The 21,547-nt window shown below is 46.5% G+C and overlaps 3 protein-coding genes across 3 annotated transcripts in view; all 3 read left to right on the forward strand.

Annotated features, from left to right (window-relative positions):
* The window catches only part of LOC135400747 (cadherin-like and PC-esterase domain-containing protein 1), a 116,612-nt gene extending 110,712 nt beyond the window's left edge, over positions 1 to 5,900 (forward strand). The window contains exons 19-22 of the mRNA XM_064632638.1: positions 766 to 867; positions 942 to 1,029; positions 1,539 to 1,685; positions 3,324 to 5,900. Coding sequence (XP_064488708.1) covers positions 766 to 867; positions 942 to 1,029; positions 1,539 to 1,685; positions 3,324 to 3,470 — 484 coding nt within the window. The 3' untranslated portion in view covers positions 3,471 to 5,900. The remainder of the gene's footprint in view (positions 1 to 765; positions 868 to 941; positions 1,030 to 1,538; positions 1,686 to 3,323) is intronic.
* A 10,566-nt stretch (positions 5,901 to 16,466) lies between these two features.
* Positions 16,467 to 17,282, forward strand: LOC135400545 (androgen-dependent TFPI-regulating protein-like). Its single transcript, XM_064632382.1, has one exon. The coding sequence runs from the start codon at positions 16,467 to 16,469 to the stop codon at positions 17,280 to 17,282; it is 816 nt and encodes a 271-aa protein (XP_064488452.1).
* Positions 17,283 to 18,434: 1,152 nt separating this feature from the next.
* Positions 18,435 to 21,268, forward strand: LOC135399752 (neprilysin-1-like). The gene is made up of 2 exons (XM_064631482.1): positions 18,435 to 18,580; positions 19,117 to 21,268. Exons 1-2 carry the CDS (start codon positions 18,560 to 18,562, stop codon positions 21,148 to 21,150), a joined length of 2,055 nt encoding a protein of 684 aa, XP_064487552.1. The 5' UTR covers positions 18,435 to 18,559; the 3' UTR covers positions 21,151 to 21,268.
* The last annotated feature ends 279 nt before the right edge of the window (positions 21,269 to 21,547 follow it).

Raw genomic sequence — 21,547 nt, forward strand, 5'->3', positions numbered from 1 at the left:
CACGACACCAACACAACACCGCGAAAACCAGGAAGCAAAACAATACCACAAACTTCCACGACGTCACGAGTAAAACAGCCTCTTGATTGGCCATAACAAACCAGCGCTAGAAGTGAGTGCTGAAAAAGTTTACAGGAGCTGAACTCTGTCAAGCTCTGTTTTCCAGCGGTTAATAGCCGTGCTGCATGTGAGAGCAGGCTCTTAGACTGGCACAATACGTTCGTATTCGAAGCCAACCATCATCCCGAATGACAACGTTCTTTGCCTTGACTTGATGGAAACGGGGGCCTACGCCATTTTTGTTGCAATTATGAATTGCATAATGCCACAAAAATGGCGTTCGCCTCCGGTTTTTAACCAATCAGGGGGCAGAACGATGTCATTCGAGATGACGGTTGGCTAGCAGCGTTCTATGTGGTGAGGTCTTGCTCAACGACCCATCTAACACTGTGCTCTCCCCGACGAACTCATGCACCCTCTACGCATCTCCACCCTTCATCCGCCAATCCGTCTTTCTTCCTATTGTTATTCTTTCTCGTCGTCTTTATTTCTTTCTACTTTCTTTTTGCTATAGTCGTGACGACGCCCACTTGTGTGTGGCCAACAACTGCGAGCCGATCCTGCCATTACCCCCCCCCCCCCCCATCCATAACTTAAAAACCCGAGACTGGGGGACTAAAAACGATATATACCACCCGCTCGCTTGCTACCTGTCTATCCTATCGTTATGAAAGACATTTTTAGGAGTGTATGTTCCGTTTACAGATCGAAGCCACTCCAGAATAACTCGAATACCATACTCGTCGTTGGAGGCGTTCATTGGTTGGCAACTCAACACCTCTACATGCTTGTGAAAGCATTGAGAAGGTATACTACTCTTCCACGTTACAGTCACTGTGGTTTTATAACGCAAACACCGTATTGGTTTCCGTTCTGAGCAGGGATCACCTCCACGGAATAAAAGTAATCATCAAGACTCTCGGCGCAGGATTTCACCAACCAGTGGACGGAGTACACTGTTTAAGCACGGTAAGTGGACGCAAGGTCCAGATTTTCTCTTATTCATTTTCGTTGGGGATGTCTGAGTCCAAGGCAACTCCGTGCTGGAAGAGTGTAAATGTTTAAACTAACGAAATTGTTTTCCCCTGTGCACTGTGCCATAGACCCCGGCGAACTCCAACACTAAATAACGTCGTGCAATACTCAACAGCGACTGTCCAATGGCAGTTGATTTATAACCAGTGACATCTCGAACCTGTCGGGGGTCAAATTAAACACAAAAAAGTCGAAATCGGAACTTTTATTCGGAAACTATCGCATACATACTATCCGTGTACTTACCATTGGCGCCGCGTACCTTGTTTCCACATGCAGTACATACTACATAGTACCTTCTTTGGAGATCTGCTTGAAATTTATGTTGACAATGCAACCGTTGTTCTTCTTTCTTCGTTGGCAATGACAGTATTTCCCAAACCCGCTGATATTCTTCAGACGTGCCTACCCATCAGTCTTACTCTCTTTCTACCTCCATTTAGAATGACCAAAAGAAGCTCATGCTGCAGAACCAGTGGCTGATAGAATTCGCCAAGCACTATGCCTTCGAAGTGATAGATACGTTCAACATGACCGTCGCCCGATATAAGGACTTTCTTCAAGGAAAATGCGCATGTCACTTTCACAGGGTAAGCATCGACACGTTTTTCCCGAAGGCAAACGAGTAATGGTAAGCATGAATCTCTGGAGCGCACATCTGGCAAACTGATGCACGTCATGTGCCGTGTACGGCGTGACGCATGCACGACCTATGCCACTGATACAGACGTGACCAGGAGGCAGTGCTTACTTAAACATGTGTCTAAGGTTCGTACGTATGCCTGCCCTAAGTCGTTTTTAGTCAATACTATCACTCCATAAAGGGATAGCATACAAAACAATGAATACGACAATGAAATAACTTACCGAAGAGAGTTGAGTTGAGTTGATAAGAAAATAAAAAAATGGAGAAATAGGCACTCATTACGAGAGGCGGCTACTCCAGATCACTTAGGAAAACACAAATGCTACCTACAATAAAACAATGCATATAAAACAATGAATACGGCAATGAAATACCTTATCGAAGAGACCTCTCTGCCTATAGTCCCTTACTTTGTATTAGGTTAGACTATAATAGGTGAAAAGCGCATACCATCACCATCATATATGTTTTTTTTGTTAGATTTTTTCTTTATTCCGTGTTAACGCCGCGAAGCAAGTTTGGCTAGGAGCGGCGTACAGATATGGACAGATGGAGAGAGGACAGCAGGAAGGAGTGAGGGACAGGGGGATTAGTATGCGTCCTGTTCCGACATCAGGGTGAACTGTGCCAACATTCGTCAGGAAAGTCTTCGGAAAACCCAGGAAAAACCTCAGACAGCACAGCCGGTGGTAGGATTCAAATCCACCACTTCCTAGTGTTCAGCACGTCCTTGGCTACCACCAAGGAGTGGGACGCCTTAACCTACTCGGCCATGCCGCTGGTGGTTGTTGCTGGATGAAAATGAAAAATGTGAAGTTGTCAGTCCCGACGGGGTCCAGTTTGGCTACTCTAACAGTTGTATTGTGTGGGAGGATATACACTGACAGCAGAAACGTAAAACAAACATACAGACACACATAGAATAATAAAAAATAACAACTAGAATAGCTGTCCTCGCGAAATCTCAGAGGGAACGAGATTAAAGAAGAAAAAAAACAGACGAAGAAGCGAAGACCCAATTAAGGGGAGAGGGGGGAATACAAATTTACATAGAGCAACCTGAGCAAATCTCACGACTTAATCGAGAAAGCATACAACTAATGGGCTATCTCCGACGGCAACAATAATAATGGAGATACGCTCATAGGATATCAGTAAGATTCGATGACCTCAAAAAGTGCACGACTGCATGCACTGCAGCCACTTGGTGGACGCAGGCCAGCACCCAGGGACTTTTCTGACGCTGCAAGGTCTATTATCTAGGCGGACTAACAACAATTCTGAAGCTCGACCGAAAACAGTGCTATATGTTTCCACGCATGTCGCAGAGACAAAATCACAGGCACAAACTCTTCTGATGCGAACTGACACGCAACATGAAGGAATGGCAGCACATTCCGGATGCCGACGAAACAAATTACTGGCCCGAATCTGGCCATGTCGAACGTGTGAAATCACATCTTACATCTTAATTAGATCTTACATAACGAACTCTGCGGTATTTAGCAGATGACGTCACACACTTTAGCTCATGTGACATAAGACTGACTCAATGCATTATAACGTTTCGTTTGTTTTTCAGGTTGTACCTTTGTCAACATTCCAAGAGAACGGCTATTCCAGGCAGACTCAACCACCTTCGTTTCACGTTGAAGGAGGCATCAACGCCATGTACAGTGAAATCTTGCTCAACCGCATCTGTGCTCACGAAGCCGAAGTCAGCAGATGATGACTGCCCACGTGGCTACTAGGACTATTTCGCGCGATCCCACTAGTAACTTTTCGACAAGAAGCATCGCGCGTACACGCACAACTGTTTGACGTTGCACAAATGCCAAAGTATTTAGGACTAATATTTCTCATTGCGTATGCTACCGTAATACTACCATAGTGTGGAGACGAGGCAATGTTGTTACGGAAGCTACGGATGACTTCGCAGAGGTGCATCTGAAGTACGTATGTCAGTTCGTCCACTTCACCGTCAGGAAAGGACGAACTCTTGTTTCTCCATTTCTGGGGAGCCTCTATGACACGGACAAAGCAAGACACGACAAGACAAGACGCACATTCCTCCTGTGTCTTTAGTGTCTCGTAGAATTACTTTTTTTTTTAAAGTCCCCCATGACAACGTTTTTTATTGAGGAACCTCCACAGCAAAATCCAGATGAAGTTACCCAAATATCACTTAAGCCATTCTAGGTCCTGTAACAGTTAACCTTTGATTTCCGTACTGGTTAGCTAACTCGTCCTAATCAAAAATCGGGAACATTGTAGAACGGAACATCGTCCCTGGGAAAGGCAAGACCGGCCGTACTAGGCCTGGAAGCTATCTTCTTGAGAGTGGAAAGAAAAAAAGAAAATAGTGGAAAGTGAAACAAACAAGCAAAATCCTGCAGATCTACCAGCATTCAATTCGCATACGACGAAGCTCCGATCTCTTCGTCCAACAGGTTCTGGGGCCCACCATGCATCTGCCTGGGAATGTCTATACAGTTCTTCGCAAGCAAGTCGCGCTCTTCGCTCAAGGGGTAGTTGGTTTGCACATTCTCCAAGCAGTGTGACCAGTGGTGTTTCCGCTTAGGTCCAAGTTTTTTCTGGAACCTGTGATGGCGACGACAGTGTGGTGACCGACGTCAACTGGTGCGTCACGAACTAGCAGACGATGACCTTTGCAAAGACGTTGTGACAATAACGTTTGAAGCGTGTAGTTTCTTTAGTACATTGCTTTTGTTATGGTTGCACAGCGCTAGCATGGTTATGCCAAAGTACTCGTAGTTCACTGCAAAACAGAGTCCAGTAGCGTACGTAGAAAAATGTAGTATGGACGCGGTAAGATAGTGATACTTTGCACTCTAGTACTCCTTCAAAGCCTTCACTTGAATAATGACCGACTTTATGGAAGTTTTTGTTATATATGGTGCACATAGGGCAAACAGACAGCAAGATCCTCAGTGCTGCTGTATTGCACTACGATATCCTTGCGCGTCGTCGCAGTAAGTGCTAGTTATAGCCCATCACCAAGGCGCTGACATCACTACGAATGCGGAGTTCTTTCTCGACATCATTTCGTAACTTGCGTTGTCACTGTCTAAAAGAACGCTATTAACCTTGATTTCTGCACGAACGTGGGTACGTTGTGGTGTATAAATACGACCTCCTATTAAATTTTCCTCCAACATAAATACGCATACATACGCACGCGCGCGCGCGCACACACACACACACACACACAAAATGATGATGACGAGGTTATACTGTTATCTCCCGTCCGGCTGGTCGCTCCCCAGTGCAATCGCACAGGCTTCTATTTTGCGTTTCACAGTTCTCGCAGACCATACTCAGTTCAATCGACTTTGTCGTAATTGGCTTAAGCACCCTGAGGAAGCGCACTGGTAAGAACACTTGAAAAAAAAAAATCCGGTTTTATCATGTCGTCAATTAAAGCTCTTATTTGCTGGCCCGACCACCATAGCTGCCCGAAAGCATATAGCTGGCATGAGGTCCTTCAACTCAGAAAAAAAGATATTTGCTTTAACTCAGAATGCATGTGTGTGACTACTATACGCAAAAGAGTCAAATGAGTTCCACGAAGTCAAAGTGACCCCCACTGTGAGTGCAATTTACTGTAACACTCTCACTTTTAGCACAATTTGGTATCATTTTCAACCACTGAATGTCATAGCACAGTAAAACCCCCGAGCTTGAGGGGAACATGAAGAACAACACGACACGAAGGTTGTGCTATGGATCTCCACCAGCTTAGCCGCAGTTCTCTCAGTTCTCTCACTGAATGTTAGTTCCACTTTCATACCCATATGCTTTTGGTACGTCGTTCCACACTAGTAATCAACTTTCCAATGTGAACTTCAATGTCGGGGTCAAGTTTACCAAGGAAGGTTTTGGCACCCCGTGGAACCACCGCGTCGCGGAAGTGCCGACAATTTCCGATGCCCTGGCAAAGCGGCACACTGCCATGATTTCGACCCAGATGAACTTGGTGCTACAACTGTGAAGGACATACAGGGTTCGCCCCAGATAAACTTTGGGGTTTTATGGAGATAAAACAAATAAAAGCAGTGTCGGGGAGCTAAAGTAGATGCTAGAGGACGTATTATGCACCAAAATTGCCACTTGGCCCGTTTCTTTGGGAAAAAATCGTCGAAATTAAAAAACCGGCTATACCTGTGTTTCCAATCGGCTATATCTATGTTAGTTAGTATGTTAGTATGTTTCAGCTCCTTTCATGAGACGGCGACACGGTCAAACGCTGCGTTGCATACGATATCGAAACCATGTTAACGCGATATGAGAAGTTCAGTTCAAATTGTTCACTTAGTTTCGATATCGTGTGCAACGCCGCGTTCGACCGCGTCTCCATCTGACGGAAGGACCTGAAACACAGGTAAAGCCGATTGAAAACATGGGTATAGACGTTCTCTTTTTTTTTTCCACGATTTATCTGCAGAGAAACTTGCCAACTGGCAGTATCGATATAAAATCTCGATACATAATTCATCTAACGTCTTCAGCTGCCTGACACTGATTTTATTTGTTTTATCTCCGTTACAAACTCCAAAGTTCATCTTGGCAATCTGTACAACGCGAAGTTAAAGGGACCCTAAAGCAGTAGAGGTGCAATCTCAGAAAATTTATCTATTCGATAGCTTGAGCCATCATTTCTCTTACATCACAATCTTTATCTCAATTGCACTCAAAGATTGCAGAAACTAAAATAGAAGATTACGGGCAACAGTGTGTCGAAGCTGTCACCAACTACGCGTTGCCCATCTTGTTCGGCGGCAGAGCTATATCATATGTGGACAACACTGAGTCTAAAACGAAAGAAGTTGGCTACGTGTCGGCTACGTAGCCATCAGGAGCAGCAAGTCAGTCGGGGACATAGATCACGGTTGCTTGACGAATTGGGGATTACATATTTGCCACGAGACGTCGTTTTCCCTCAATTTTGGTAGCAAATATATATACGTTGCTTCGCTGCGCTAACACTGAATCAGATAAACAAACAAATGAAAAATATTAAGCGTCCTCCCTCAAATTTGTAACTTGTTGCATCGGGTTTCCATGCAACAAGCTGTTAAACTACTAACTATTATAAACTCTGCGAAATTATTCGCTCATACAGTATTTGATACATTACACTGGGGTGCGGCACCACATGACGACAACACTTTATTTTGGTGACGGTAGGTGAGGTTTTCCTTGGAGGCAGGCGATTCCCACGACCCGAGTTTCTTGTTTTAAATTCACGTTTGAGCGAATTGCAGCTTCGACGTGTTATGCCATGACATCTTCTCCCTCTTTATTCATCGTCTCACATAGACCCATAGACCACGCTGCATACACTCCATTCCTTACTGTTACCGGGTGTTTTCTTCCCGCGACCGGTGTGCACCCATGTGACGAACAGCGTTAGAGACAGTCGTGTGTATAGCACACACTGACACTTGTGCCGCTACTTGGTACACCTTATATCGTTCCGTGCAATTATTTTGTTTTCTAAGTTGGCAAAGACCTAGCAATGACTTGCACATTTAGAGCGACCAGGGACGACTCCGCACATGTAGCTTGTTCCCTGAGTGTCATAACCTGCTCTTATGAACAATCCTGCATCCGATAATCAACCAAAGTGATACGGTACAGACCTGTACCATTTGAATTCACATTAGATCCAGTACTATTACGAGATATTAGTTTAGTCGTAGGATATAGTTGACCTCTGCGGGCCAATCAGCTATAAACTACACATCTCACTTGCTAACATGGTAATCGGTTTCCATACAATTCCAGAACATGGAAAACGTTGCCACACCCATCTACGTGCCACAAGTAATACACACATATCCGAATTCTCGCTCCGCCTTCGGGGATCCCTAGAGTCGAGAGCGTCTTCAAGGGACCCTCTCTCTCTCTCTCTCCCGTATTCTGGTTCCGCCATTGGGGGCCCCATAGCATGCCGGACTTCTAGAGGTCGTCCATTTGGCAATCGGAACAGAGATGGCTTAGGCGACCGGCGGAGGATGGGGCAACAATAGAGCACGGCCAACGCCACCTAGATACTGAAGGTCTCCTTATTGCCTCCTCTCCCTCCTTCGCTACGTGAACACATATAGTCAGAATTCGTCGGCTACTGCAATTCGGCGTTCTGCGAATTCACGAACCGGCAAATGATTGCAGCTTACTTGGAACCTACAGACCTGAATACTTAGACTAAAAAGTGCAACACGGTTTCCAGAAAATCAGTTTTGAGAAAGATTGGGACCGTTTTGGGCTTTATTTCCAAGTTTTCCCATTTAGAACGCGGGGACGTACAATCAACACTCGCAGACGACGGTGGCTCGTCCTCATGGCCACGACCGGTGAAAACACGTTCGTGATTGGCTGCCGCTGTTGAAAACACGATTCTGATTGGCTGACTATTAGTTGTTACGTCACGTCGACGAGCAAGCAGGCTTTCTCTATCTAGGTGGTGTTGGCACGGCGAGGGAGGTTGCAGGTTGTGGGAGGAGGAGCCGTGACGTCGCGCATGACGCGCTTCAAATTAGGCTCCTCCTAATGGCCAAACTCTCCCTATGAACGGTTCTCTCTCTCTCTCTCAGAGCGCGCTGAACCACTTTCCAGCAGTCCTTCTGTGTCCCGACTTGCGCTTGAAACAGAGCAGACGTCAGTGGCGAAGTGTTGTTCAGTTTGTGGAATACATCGTTGAACAAAGAGAAGACACTGTCTTCTCTTTGCTCAACGATGTATCCCACAAACTGAGATTATACAACGGAGACACCTGCGTGTCTGAAGCAATAAGAGAGGAGCCCTTTGGAGCGCCCTTGGCTCTAAGGATCCCTGAGGGTGGAGCGAGAATACGACGGATAGATATACCATGACTCTCTAGTGCAAGACCCTATTGCTAATGGGAAGAAAAAAACTGTAGTAGAATGGTCTAAATATTGTTTGGATGACAGAACACGCAGGAGGGGATACTCTGTTTTCACCCTTATGTACAGTCAGTGTTCACACCGCAACAGCAATAGGCCTATCACCCGTGCCCCACGCGCCCCTTAAAAGGCTTTCAAGCAGAGGTGGGGAGTAACACATTACCCGTAACGTATTACGTCTCGATAATGAGTAGGCTAACGCATTACATTTTGTGAAGGAGTAATGAGAAATGTAATGCCATTACGTTTTGGCCGGGTAATGCGTAATGACATTACTCATTACTTGGGTTGAAAATTCAAGTATTTTCCATAGCCAGTCGTTACGAACTGTGCCTCGTACAGAGCCAAGGAAGATCACCTAAGCCATTTTCGTTTAGTCTCTCTTTTTCTTTTTTTTAACGACCTTTGTCATCGATCAGGTCACCAAGACGGAGGACATGATCCACGTGAAATCCTGACCACCAACTCCTTCTAACGCTGCGATTAATATTAGTTATGACTGCTCACTGAAATTATGTGCTTTACCCTCATCCCTCCACGAACGCATTCGTACTTGTCGATTTTGCGTAAACACTAATCACGACCACGGGTAGCGTGTAACGACGTGCAAGTCTAATCAATCACGTTATTCTCAAGTATGCGCTTGAGGCAACGCATAGGACTGCGTGATAGACCTCTGCGAAAATATAACGCCGAGGTAATGATATTACTTGATGAAATAACGGCATTAGTAGTGAGTAATGTAACGCATTACTTTACGAAACTGTGATGAGTAATGGGAATACATTACAAAATAAAAGTAAGACAAGGGGCTGTTCTGATGCGTAAGATTGAAAGCTGCAAGCGCACCAGGATTAGGCGCGGCACTCATACCTTTTGCGATTATGTATCCCACGGGTTGCATTCATAATGTCCGGTCCTCCTGATATATTTTTGGGTTCCATGAATGCACAACAAGGTGACGTTAAATCATGAGCAGTGACAATGATGAAACGAGTGATGACAAATCTTTTTGCCCTGTGAGTACATCCCAAGCGACAGCCTTCAGAGCAAACTTGACAATGGTTTGGATCTTGCGAAATTTTGGCAAAAGAATGTTTTTGTATTTACCTAGAGGCACACGTATACACGTATCGCTAGCTGTCGAGAGGGAGAACTTGTTCAAGGATACCTTGTATCGTCTAAACTGAAGCGCTCTTTTCCAGGAAAACTTTCTGTACATAGTGAGTTCAATCTGACCTTAAACAATAGTGAATACTGAAGATCGGATAGATAGTCCCTAGGTGAACAAAAAGCGTGTGAAAACCGCGTGCTGTGATGCTAAGTAAACATAGCATTTTCACTGTAGAAAGCCTGCTATATTTATACTTGAAAACTGACAGAAAATAAATATGTCTTTCACTGACATCATTGCGTCAAGTTCCCCAACAGTGTCTTGTAACACACAACGGCGCGTCAAGTATGCATGTGAAATGCACGGACATTACCTGTATTCAGAATTATACGCAAAAGCAGGGCGCACAGATAGCGAGTGTTCCAAGAAAATTTGCTTCACTAATCAGCACCAGGAACCATTTTTGGCAAATGACATATTTTTCGAGGCCTAGTTTGCTGCAATCCGTTCAGCTATGTGAGATTTTGTACTAAAGTTACGATGTGGGGTAGTTCGAAGCGGTACAACAGTTAATGTCAATGCAGCACCTTAGACGCAGACAGAAAGAACATTACAAGACAACGGCTCGTGCAATATTAAACTTCGTCACTTGCAAGGAAGCAGTTGTCTTCTAGTGTTTTTTACAGCGATATTACAGCGGTAACTGTTTGAGGGAATTTTGGCCAAGGCCGCTGCGTGGTTCCTGGCATTTTATTCGGCGCAGCAGCAAATCGGAGAGCAGATAAAAGAAAAAAGAGAAGCGGGGAGCGGGGTACGAGCACAGTCAGTGTACGAGACGCTATGTGGCGCCCACGGAGAGTTGGATGTACACCGTCCGCAGATAAGGAGGCTCGGAGCGAGCGGCCCAACGCTGCACGAAGACAACATGACCAAACAGTAAAGGAACAACGGTTGCGATGAGACGAAGCCAAGAAGATTCGAACCCGAAGCCGAGGCCAAGAGACGAAGGTGAGAGAACGAACAAGTACGCGAGCATGAAGCCGTGGCCATGAGCAGTGGCGTCGCTAGGGTACGCGTCACCCGGTGCGGGAGCTCTTTGCGACCCCCCTCCCCCCGCCCATGCCCCCATTAACGGATACCTTTCCGTATCAGACGATTCACGATAAATAAACATATTACACCACACTCAGAAGAAGAAAAAATGTGCCTCGCAGAAGGCTCCTCATGATGTTTTTGGAGTTATCGTGCCACACAGAACGGGAGGAAGCGGCAGTATTGGTGCGGTGCGTCACCCCTTCTGTCGCTTCACCCGGTGCGGACCGCACCCCCCGCACCCCCTAGTGACGCCACTGGCCATGAGATGTAAACGGCCCAGACGTGTATACTCGAAACGAATGCGCGTCCGTCGGAGTTTCCATTGGCCAACGCAGTTTGCGGAGAAGTCTCTGAATAACGAGTGTGGACATGCTTGTGACGTTCTGGGATAGGCGGTGGTTTCGGACCGACGTGGCGCTCGTACGCGCGCAACACAGCGAACTGTTGCGTTGGATGATACAGCTATCGCTGTCACTGCTTCGCACATGGATGTGAAAAGGCGTGAATGTTTGTGTCAGCGTCATGGTTCTATGTTGAGATATTGTTTTTGCGGCCTGGCCGGGCAAATTCAGAAATATGGCCAGCTATCGGGGTGAACTCACCTCTCAAACAAACAAACAAAAAAAAAGAGATGAAGACGAAATAGTAGCATAAACAATTTAAAATCAATCGGCTATGGGTAACCAAAAACATTGTTTCATGAAATACAGACCCCGCCCACACTAAAATGACGAGTATTCCTTGCCGCATAAGTGATATCGTTTCACAAATTCTGCTGACTAATAACAGTAATTGGCTATGAAAGTTTGAGCCCCGTCGACCTTCGTCGGATTCATGCGTGAAGCTGATGACACATCGTCATTTCTCTTCTCGGATATCTTTGAGAATTGGACAGTGCTCCCTCCATCACACGCTTTGAAAAGTCCAAAAAGCTTTAAAAAGCTGCAGATAGTGCAAATGTTAGCCTATCGAGAAATTGATTACCATAATCCAGTTGCGGACGGCCGCTTGGATTGGCTGACGGTTTCTAAGTACGACGAAGGAAAGTGACAAACCCTGGAGCCGACGGAAAGTGAATGCCTGCAACGTATCACTATTCAGTGGTGTTGGCAAAACCCACCGGAGTATAGTGTAAGTCCTCGTAATCCGTATTCTTGGTCTCTCTCGGTCACATTCTTGTGTGTTCAAGTTTACATATCTGTCCACGCAAAGATATACACATTAGAGCTGTGTGAACTGTGTACTTGTGATTGCGGCATTTCGTTTCAAAATGTCGTCAAAGTTAACAACAAACTGACATCCAAGAGGCTTCTTCTGGACGGTATAGTGCTGGAGCTTATAGCGCAGACTACTTGATTACTGGTTCCTTCTCTTTTCATTTTGTTTTCTGATTTAATTATCCTTCTACTGGTCAAAATTAATCGTCAAAACGCAGCGGTGATCCTTCATTGGAATCACTTTAAGGCGCAGGACTTTAAGACATTGCTCACCCATAGCTGGGGTCGGTTGTTAAAGTCGGTAAGACCATTTCGGTTCAAGCGAAGCTCACATGCAGAAAAGGCGTGCTTGCCGTAAGGCAATGTACTTCCTACCGTAACATTTGGGCTAGTTGGCGTCCTTCTATATTAAAGCAAAAAAAAAAAAAACTCTACACAGCCCTTCACAACGCTAACACAAGACAGCATTCGCAGCCAAACTACCGTTTCGGGCTTACTCCGATTCAGCTTGGCGGCGCCGTCTCGCAGCCTTCTTTCGCCGCCGCTCTTTCGCGCCGCTTTGGCCAACCCATGGCGCGCCCACGCAGAAACATCTGAACCTGTCTGCCACCACAGAGCCACTGCGGAGTGCCGACGCCGTGGTGGCCACGTCGCGCGTCGCACCCTCCACGCGTCCTCTCCTTCCCTCTCCACGCACACCGTGTGCGCCCCGCTCCGTGCGGACAGACAGACCACGCCGCGACTCTCACGCAGCGAGGACTATAATGCTAACGCATTAAAATAGATGGGACGGATCTTGTTTCGTCGTCCGTCCCGTCCACTTTTTGTCGCTTTAATATGGAATGTGCTTCCCCTCTCTGCTACGAAGGCCGCTAGTCTTCAAGATTTCATTGAGTTCCAATCTCTTGCTCTATTGCCCGTCGCTCTTCTAACGCTATGTCATCGCATAAGCGTGTAGTTCACAGGACACGTGATACTAATTTCCTCTTCCGTTTAAAATTGAATCAACAGTATTCCCACATGATCTTCGTATTTTAACACCTTCGTAGCTATCTACCGTACGTACCTCGCAGACAACACGCGGATGAACGTACACGTACACGCCGTCGTTATAACGGAATATATTTTTTTCTTATTCGTTCTGTTCAAAGCCTCGCGCGGTTTCCATTGATATGCATGCGTTTCGGACACGATTATCCTATGCGTCCCATAAGGGGAGCCAGCTTAATGCGAAGAATGAGCCTGCGAAAATTGTCAAAATACACACGTCTTTTCTCTCTCTCCCTCTTTTGGTCCATGTAAATAAAAATGGCGGCAAAGGTGCTCACGACCAATGTGCTTGGTTGCTTGAATACATGTTTTAGGGGCCCCGCGGTCTTTTCGCGCGTTTCTGGGGCTGTATGCTATCACTGTTTCTCGGGCGTTTCCGCTTTTAACGAATTGCTGTTTATATCGAACTTTTCCCCGATCCTGTTCACTTCGGTATAACAAGGGTTCACTGCATATCACTGTTTTTAGCAAATACCCCAAGCTTGAACTCCTTTTGCGAAACACGAGGCGGGCGCGTTCCCGTACAGTCAAACAACACGAAGCCGTCGTGTTCGGATGAGCTCAGGCTCCTTTCATGATATGGAATATGGCTCAGAAGTAAACAGTGTTATATCCAGACCATGGCTGCCGGGCATTCATCTCATTCACGACCGCCATACACACCAAAGTACACAACCTCGAAGAAGCATCTCAATTTCACGCCATTGGCGCACGTCACTCACCAAGACCCTTTTCTTCTTTCATACAAGAGCTGACAGAAGGCAATATGCCGGAGCTCTCGAAACCTTTTCAGTTCGGCCTCGTTGTTGCGAGGGAAGCTGCCCTACGGCACGGCCAATTCTGAGGGGCATTCAGGCTTTAATAACGCGGGTCATTGCAACTGTGCGAAAACTCTTCGGCCGTCTATACACAAAACTTCTCATTTCCCGGCGCCCATAGTGCAGGAGGTATCACAGGTATGGTACACATATCGACGACCTGTAAAGGGTGCAATGCGACTCTCTTGATGGAAGAATACGGGACTGTCAATCGACTCTGGAGAAGAGTCAATATTGTAAGATTCTCTGTTTAGTGATATTTTTGGGTCAGAAAACACTCGTCAGACTTTCACGTCATTGCGTGTTTTGAAAGTGGTTTCAAATGGATCCGCATGATGTTCGCAATAGAAAGATACAAAGCACGATGTCTTCATTCACGTGGTTGCAGGCATCCGGACAAACGTGTCCTTCGTATCACAGAATTTTAGTAATTAAAGTTCTGTTCTTGGCTTTTAAAATATGGTTTATTTTGTTCCTATTGTAAATAACCTCGCTTGGAGACGCGATACGCAAAATGTAAATACCGGGTCACAATAACATACCACGTCTCCATTAATTGGCACAAGAACCCGCAAAACGTCATAGTTTCGGACTTTCCAGTGGGTTCATGACGTCATCATGGGCTTTGGCGCCCGTCTCCCAGTGACAGCCCACGCACCTTCACATTCTCCGCCCCACGCTGAAGGACTGCCAGAGGTTCCCGTGAGAAGGAAAGCTACTTTGGAGGAGCAATGTTGCCAGACGAATGACACATTGCTCACACTGTGACGTCGTACCTTTCAAATCTGGAAATTAATTTAATGATACTCCCGTGTCAAATAGAGAAAAACTATATTTTGGCAAGATGCAATGCGAGACACGTTGATTTCAATTGCATAAATTAAGTGTAATTCTAAAGGAAGGAGATTTACTCCGAAATGTCACTTTAAACAGCTGTCACTTCTCACAATTTTTGCTTCTCGTCGCCACCATGGCTTCCATCAAGTAACTGTAGTTACAGGAACTACATGTCTTTTAACAATTATAACCCGATTCAACAGCGGGAAGCATTTGGTTCAAGTGTACATTCTTACCCAAATACCTTCTCGATTTGAAACCCTAAAATCAGCTGAGCAAAGAAGTAGCATCACGCAACCCAACTGCGACATTAGTCGCAAAAAGTGGTTTGAAGAACGTGTGTGGAAGGTGCGTGTTCATTTACAAGAGTGGAAAGTTCACCTATTGTGGTAAAGTGGTAAAATACATCAGGGTGTGTGCTGAGTACAGAGTACACCCAAGTTCACGCACGTAAAAGATATTGCCTGCTTACCGACGCGTTGCGCGATCAAAACCAACAAAGAAATAGTGGTAACCAATGATGAAAGAATGAAGTCACTGAAAAGGTTAGGCAGCTGTAGGACTCCAGACAAATTGCTTATGACGATGGCAGAGCATATCACTGTCAGCAGCTATGTTTACAGGCTATGTTTACAGTCTCGGCAGAGGAAATCTGTCAGGTAAGCACAGCTATGGTAGCACAGTCAAAAGCACAGGTGGCGTTGGATGTGACGACACCGGATAGAGATGCGGCCGAGGGCGGTAGCAATGTGGCGGAGGTAAACATTGCTTCCAGCACCGTGTGTCGGGGATTTCCGGCGCGCGTCAAAAGAACCCCAGGTGGTCGAAATTATCCGCAGCCCTGTTCTGCGGCACGTGCAGCATGTCGCCACACAAATAGGTTGACTCATCTTACGTGTAAATCTACTCCCAATTTGATTTTATAGATACAGGCTGCTTCACGAAAATCCCCCGGCTGAATAATTCGAAAACGGCGCCACCTATCGGGAAACCTTTTTCTTTTTTTCGGTTAGCATCCTTGATGCGCCGGCCACAAACTGGCCGCGCAGTTTCTCATTTGCATGCGCTCGTTAATTAAGTAGACATCTTGACTTTTTTGTTTTACTTCGCCGAGCTTTGATACCTGTGCCGTATCAATGGTCACTCTGAGACAGTGCCAAGCCAGTAAAAAAAATAGCTTCGACTTTTAGTGATTTTTTCAAGTAATAAACTGGTTTCGGTTTACAAATTTCTTGCGCTGAGCAGTGCAGGAATGCGCTCTTTCGCTCAACTATCCTGCGCTCAAATTCGTGTTCATCCGCTTGCATTGGTGGCGGGGGAGCCGCAAGATAAGGAACAGCCGCGAGCGAGGGTTTGATATGGCTTCTCGTTTTCTACTAAACTCGTAAACAGGACAGCAGTCGTGTCATTGGATGAGCCAGACAGTGCGCCTTTATCGCCATGATGATAATCACTTGGCAGCATAAAAAATAGATATAGATATAGAACATAAATATATATATAGAGAGAGAGAGATGCGTAACGCGCTGCCAGCACGTGTGCTAGCTGGCAGATTCTTGGCGTCAGGGAAGCGCCACGCGAATGTTTTGACCAAGCGAACACAAGTGCTCAGAATCGAGCAATGAAGTCTGCCCACAGGAAATGACCATGCGAATTCGCCATAACATATCAAAGCGTGAAGAAGTAGAAGAAGACGAAGAACACCACACTGGAGTTCCATTCTCCGTGGGACGAAGAAGAAGTAGTAGTTCGAAAGCAGCGATGCAGAAGGCACGCCTGATCAAGGTCTTCCACTTCAGTGCTTTCTTCTGGTACGCGTACTGCAATCATTTCTGCGATGCTTACCTGGACGTCCCAAACCGATGGCTGTCGCACCGGATTTTCGGACGCCACAAGTACCTGACCCACTGGAATCTCTCCATCCAAACGGCCACATTTCTTCTCTGCTGCGTCGTCGACGTTCTACCACCAGAATACACCGCGGCAGTGGCACGGGTTCGGGATCACCTGACCCTCTCCATATCGATACCCTTGTCCTTGTTCGTGACCATCTTCTTCTGGACCCTGTACCACATCGACAGGGAATTCGTCTTTCCCGACATCGTGGCCTTGTACTACCCTGCGTGGCTGAACCATGTCCTACACACTGCCACGCTGCCGATAATCATCGCCGACATTGCGCTCTATCGCCACGAGCAGCCGTCCAGGGCAACGGCCTTCTTAAGCCTCGCCATCTTCGCCGTATGTTATATCACGTGGATAGAGTACTTGGGACTCGTGCACAATGTCTGGGTGTACCCGTTGTTCGAGATGATTTCTGCGAACGCGTTTGTACTTTTAGTGGCCTTCAGCTCAGGCATCGTGTTTATCTTCTATATGTGCGCAGAGAGCATCAACGGAATATTTTGGAAGAACAGTGTACCTAAGTCGGGCGACTTTCGAAGTCGCTCAGTAAACAAGTGAGAACACGTTAAAATATATACGTTTCTGAAACGTCGCAGTGTTGTGTTTCATGCTCTAGCTCTGGAACGGCAAGTAAAAGGGGTTGACTTGAGTTGGCCGTATTCAGACTTTGCGCGAACACGCGAGCAACAGAAGTGCCTTGTCGAGTGGCGTATTTTATAGTGCGTTCGTGCCATCTCTCATTTCAGCATGGAGGGCATGCCACCCAGTACCTGGTCCGCAAATAACGAAGCTTTTACAGTGGCGTGGCCAAAATTATGGAGACGGATGCTGCTTGGGCGGATGGGCGTCATAACTACGCATTCCTATACCAACTGATTCATCTGGTGGCATAGTCCCCTACTGTTGTGTCTCCTTCGCTCATTTCGTTGCAATGCACGACGTCATATGCTACCAAAGTCTAGCTTTTTTTATAGCTTGCAATATTTCTTAAAGGAATAGCTCGCTTCATAACGAACCTCATAACGAATGGACCTCGTTGCTTTCACATGCTTGCAATGAATCATACGGCTCGAGCTGCGGGAAACTAATGCCCGGGCATGATAAAGTTCAAAATACTCTACCGTATGGAACACAAATAATCGAATCGATACTTGGAGAGCGAACTGTCACTTTTAATCTCTCTGCTTCAATAGTATTCCTTTTTGCAGGCAGCATCCGTCTCCATAATTTTAGCCATGCCGCTGTAAAAGTTTCGTTATTTGTGGACCAGGTACTCCGTGGATCCAATGTCGAATTGAGAGATGGCACGAACGCACTAAACATAGCCACTCGACAAGATGTCGAACGTCTATTCCTCCACAGCGTACCACCAGTATTGACTTCATTATTATTGTATTGACTTCATTGACGTATTGACTTCATTATCCGGATATGTCTCTCACAGTTCCTGTATTCCTTTCTAACATTTCGGTGTACTATGTTCCACGCAATGAGATTATAAAACACCGACTACCCACTAAATGCCTAAGGGCTTTTATAATGCTTTCAAAATGGCAAAGCCCATTCACAAAGAAAGGAAGGCCAATTGAGAATGATAGTCGAACACATACTGGTTGCCTTGTCGTGGTAAGCTAAATAAATCAAATACATGACTCGCGAAGTGCAGTGAACGCTGGAGAAAAAGGAAGTGGAACGACACCTACACAGTGCACAGTCATCATCATTACTATCATTATCATCATAGAACGCTCACTTCGGAACGTTGACAAAGTTGACCTGGAACACACCTCAGGCGCGTTTCGTGTCTAGCTTAACGGCAAGAAGATAAAGGTGGTATGCTGCAGCCGAACAGCCAGGTAAGCTTTTTAGCATCCACCGTCCGTTACCGCTGTCGTGACCACAACAGGTGGACGTCCGTCCTCAGCGTGAATGATCATGATTGCCCACGCTATTCCCATGTACCGAGATACGTGCCAAATGTTTTACAACAACGCATTCGCGCGCTGTATCGCATTCTTCAAACAGAACCTTTGCTGCCTAGTCTACATTCAAATATTTTCCGCCATACATGAAAATAACAGGTGTTACAACAGTGAATCATGTCCTAAGCATGCTCAGCTATAAATCCAACCTTTCCATAACACTTGGGTGAGAACATATAATACCACTGGGCCATGAGAAATAGTAAAATCAGTTTTCATGTGGTTTATGTATGGAGACTTCGAACATTCCGGCAGACACATCCGAGAGTAAAATGTGGGTCCGCAGCGAACACGTTCAAACATATGGTAGAATTATAATGGGGCGAGGATCGTGTTACGTAATGCATTTTCTGCTGTGCTTGTATGCATTTCCACCTGCTGAATAACTGTCACCACGGTTTCGTGTGCAGGTCAACGATACATCCACCGAGACATCGACGGTGCATAGCAGGCACCCGTGCTTCCTCACCGTGTTCTACATAACAGCCATCATATCTGTCCTGGCACTCCTGTACTGGATTCAGATGCGCTCCCTCCAACGGCCGCCGACGTCAAACGCTACGTGCAGTAGCCGTGACTGCAACTATTACGCTAGCTTGCTCATCGAAAGCATAGACAACTCCATCGACCCCTGCGACGACTTCTACGGCTACGTCTGTAAGCGGTGGAGGAGGACGTCAGTGTCGCAGAGCACATCCGTTCTAGACTCCTTGAGATCCCGCGCAATGAAAGCCCTCCTGAACCGTGCCTTTAAAGAAAACACTTCAACGGTCGGACAATCTGCCGCTCAGAAGGCTATGACGTTGCTGCGCACGTGTGTTAGTGTGTGGCGTGATGGCGTCAACGCGGTCCCACCCGTCAAGGAATTCTTGGCGGACATCGGCCTCCCGTGGCCCGGTTCCGCGGGTAAAAGCTTTATCGACATCTTCGTCGAGGTCTCGCTGAATTGGGATCTACCCTCGTGGATTTCGTTGCGACTGAACAATTTCATACGCGACACGAAAGGAAGGCCGAGGATCGAGTTTGGCGAGTGCCCCTACGTCGACGAGTGGGTTGAACGAAGAACCAGGATGCAGCAAGCTAAGCAGTACGAAGAGTTCGTAGAACGCCATGCCGCTGCATTCGGTGTGAGTGACGGAATGTCTGTGCGACATGTCGTTGGGATGGTATTTGAAGTTGAACGACTGATCCTCGATAGAATCGTCACCCTGAACAGTCATATGCCTTCCGTCGCGAAGTTTAATTTCTCAGATTTAAGAGGCGGAGAAGCACTGCTTAGTGCACTGCATGCTCGTGTTCCCTGGATTCGAGCTCAATACCACCAGAACGATACGGTCTCCGTATTCAACAGAAATCTTGTCGATACCGTGCTCGGTGTGTTCCTGAACGATAGCAGTGACGAACAGTACACCCATCTGATCTCCGTTGGCTTGGGCTGGATGCTAGTGGAAGTACTAAGCAAGTTTGCGTCCAGTGATCTGGCGTCTCTGCAGCACTTAGGGCGTGGCGGCGAAGGCTACGACTATGAGACAGAGTGCTTCAATGAAGTGGCCTACAGAATGGGCATGGCCCTTTCAATGCTCACCGTCTGCAAACAGAAACCGAGGCACACAATGAAAGGGATTGCCCGCATCACAGATCGCATCGTATCCGCCTTGAACGGTACTGTGATGAGAAGCAACACTCTGGATCAATCATCGAAACAGACTGCAGCTCTCATATTCAACAACGTGTACAAGACACTATTCTTCGCTTCGCGCTTTCAAAGTGAAGATGAAGTAAACGAAATGTTCAGCACCGTTCCTGACATGATCCACACGCATTTCATAGGCAACTGGGTGGATGCCAGGAAGGCGCTGCGGCTGATATCGTTTGCCACATCCCCCGTGATCCCAGCCTTTCCTGGCATTCTCTTCGAACCCGAGTGCGATCCTGACGGCTTCACTTACTTCCCGTTGTATTCAAGACAGCTGGTACCGGCTGTAAATTACGGCGGTATTGGTTATGAGATAGCGAAGGCGATAGCTCAGACTGTAAACTGGGAGCACACGCAATGGCTAAACCAAGTCCCTTTTCGCGATTATACGAGTCGCTTAAGATGTCTCGACGAACGGGCCACCAAGAACCAAGCGAGGACTGGATCGCCACATCACCAGTTGTCAGTATGGGAGTTAATGACGTCAACTTGGACCTTAGAGTCAGTTTTTGAAGCCTTCAAAGACGACGTGACTGACATACCTTCACGTTTGGCTGCAGCTCCAGAGTTTTCGGAAGGGCAACTGTTTTTCCTAAGTATCTGTTACAACTTGTGCTCGGTTGAGGACGCCCAAGCGGCTGCACTACTCTGCAACGCACCTCTGCAGAACATGCCAGAGTTCGCAGTAGCTTTCCAGTGCCGGCATAACTCTTATATGAACCCTTCAAGTAGGTGTCACTCGTGGTGACATTGCAATTTTGATTTAAACTTCATAGTAGATTACAAACAATGCTGCATCCAAATGGCACGAGCCGATCTCGTAAGCGCAACTGATAGTGAATAAAATGTATTTGAATATACCAGTATCGAGAATCATCAGATATGCCCTCAGTGAAACAGGAGGAAAAGTTGATTATGAAGGTTTAGCTCAATAAGTCTCTTGTTGTAAATAATTTAACTGTCAAGTAAATTTCGGGGTCTCTAGAGGGGGATGCAGCCGTGCTGAACGCGATGCGCTTCTGGGGTTCCTGGAAGGGCGAAAGTAGCTTAATGCATTCAGAGGCGATGAAATAGTATGAACAATAGGGAGACAACGCTGCGGTAGAGGGTGGTGCAGCGCTACCGGAAATACGTGCATAGCAGTC

The sequence above is a fragment of the Ornithodoros turicata genome, chromosome 7, assembly GCF_037126465.1.
Source record: "Ornithodoros turicata isolate Travis chromosome 7, ASM3712646v1, whole genome shotgun sequence".
Lineage (NCBI taxonomy): Eukaryota > Metazoa > Arthropoda > Arachnida > Ixodida > Argasidae > Ornithodoros > Ornithodoros turicata.

What these genes read in the sequence shown, in the direction of transcription:
- LOC135400545 (XM_064632382.1), top strand. Translation starts at nt 16,467, where the DNA reads ATGCGAATTCGCCATAACATATCAAAGCGTGAAGAAGTAGAAGAAGAC.
- LOC135399752 (XM_064631482.1), top strand. Translation starts at nt 18,560, where the DNA reads ATGCTGCAGCCGAACAGCCAG. An exon ending in TGCTGCAGCCGAACAGCCAG is followed by an intron (nt 18,581 to 19,116) that starts GTAAGCTTTTTA and finishes TTTCGTGTGCAG; the next exon opens with GTCAACGATACATCCACCGA.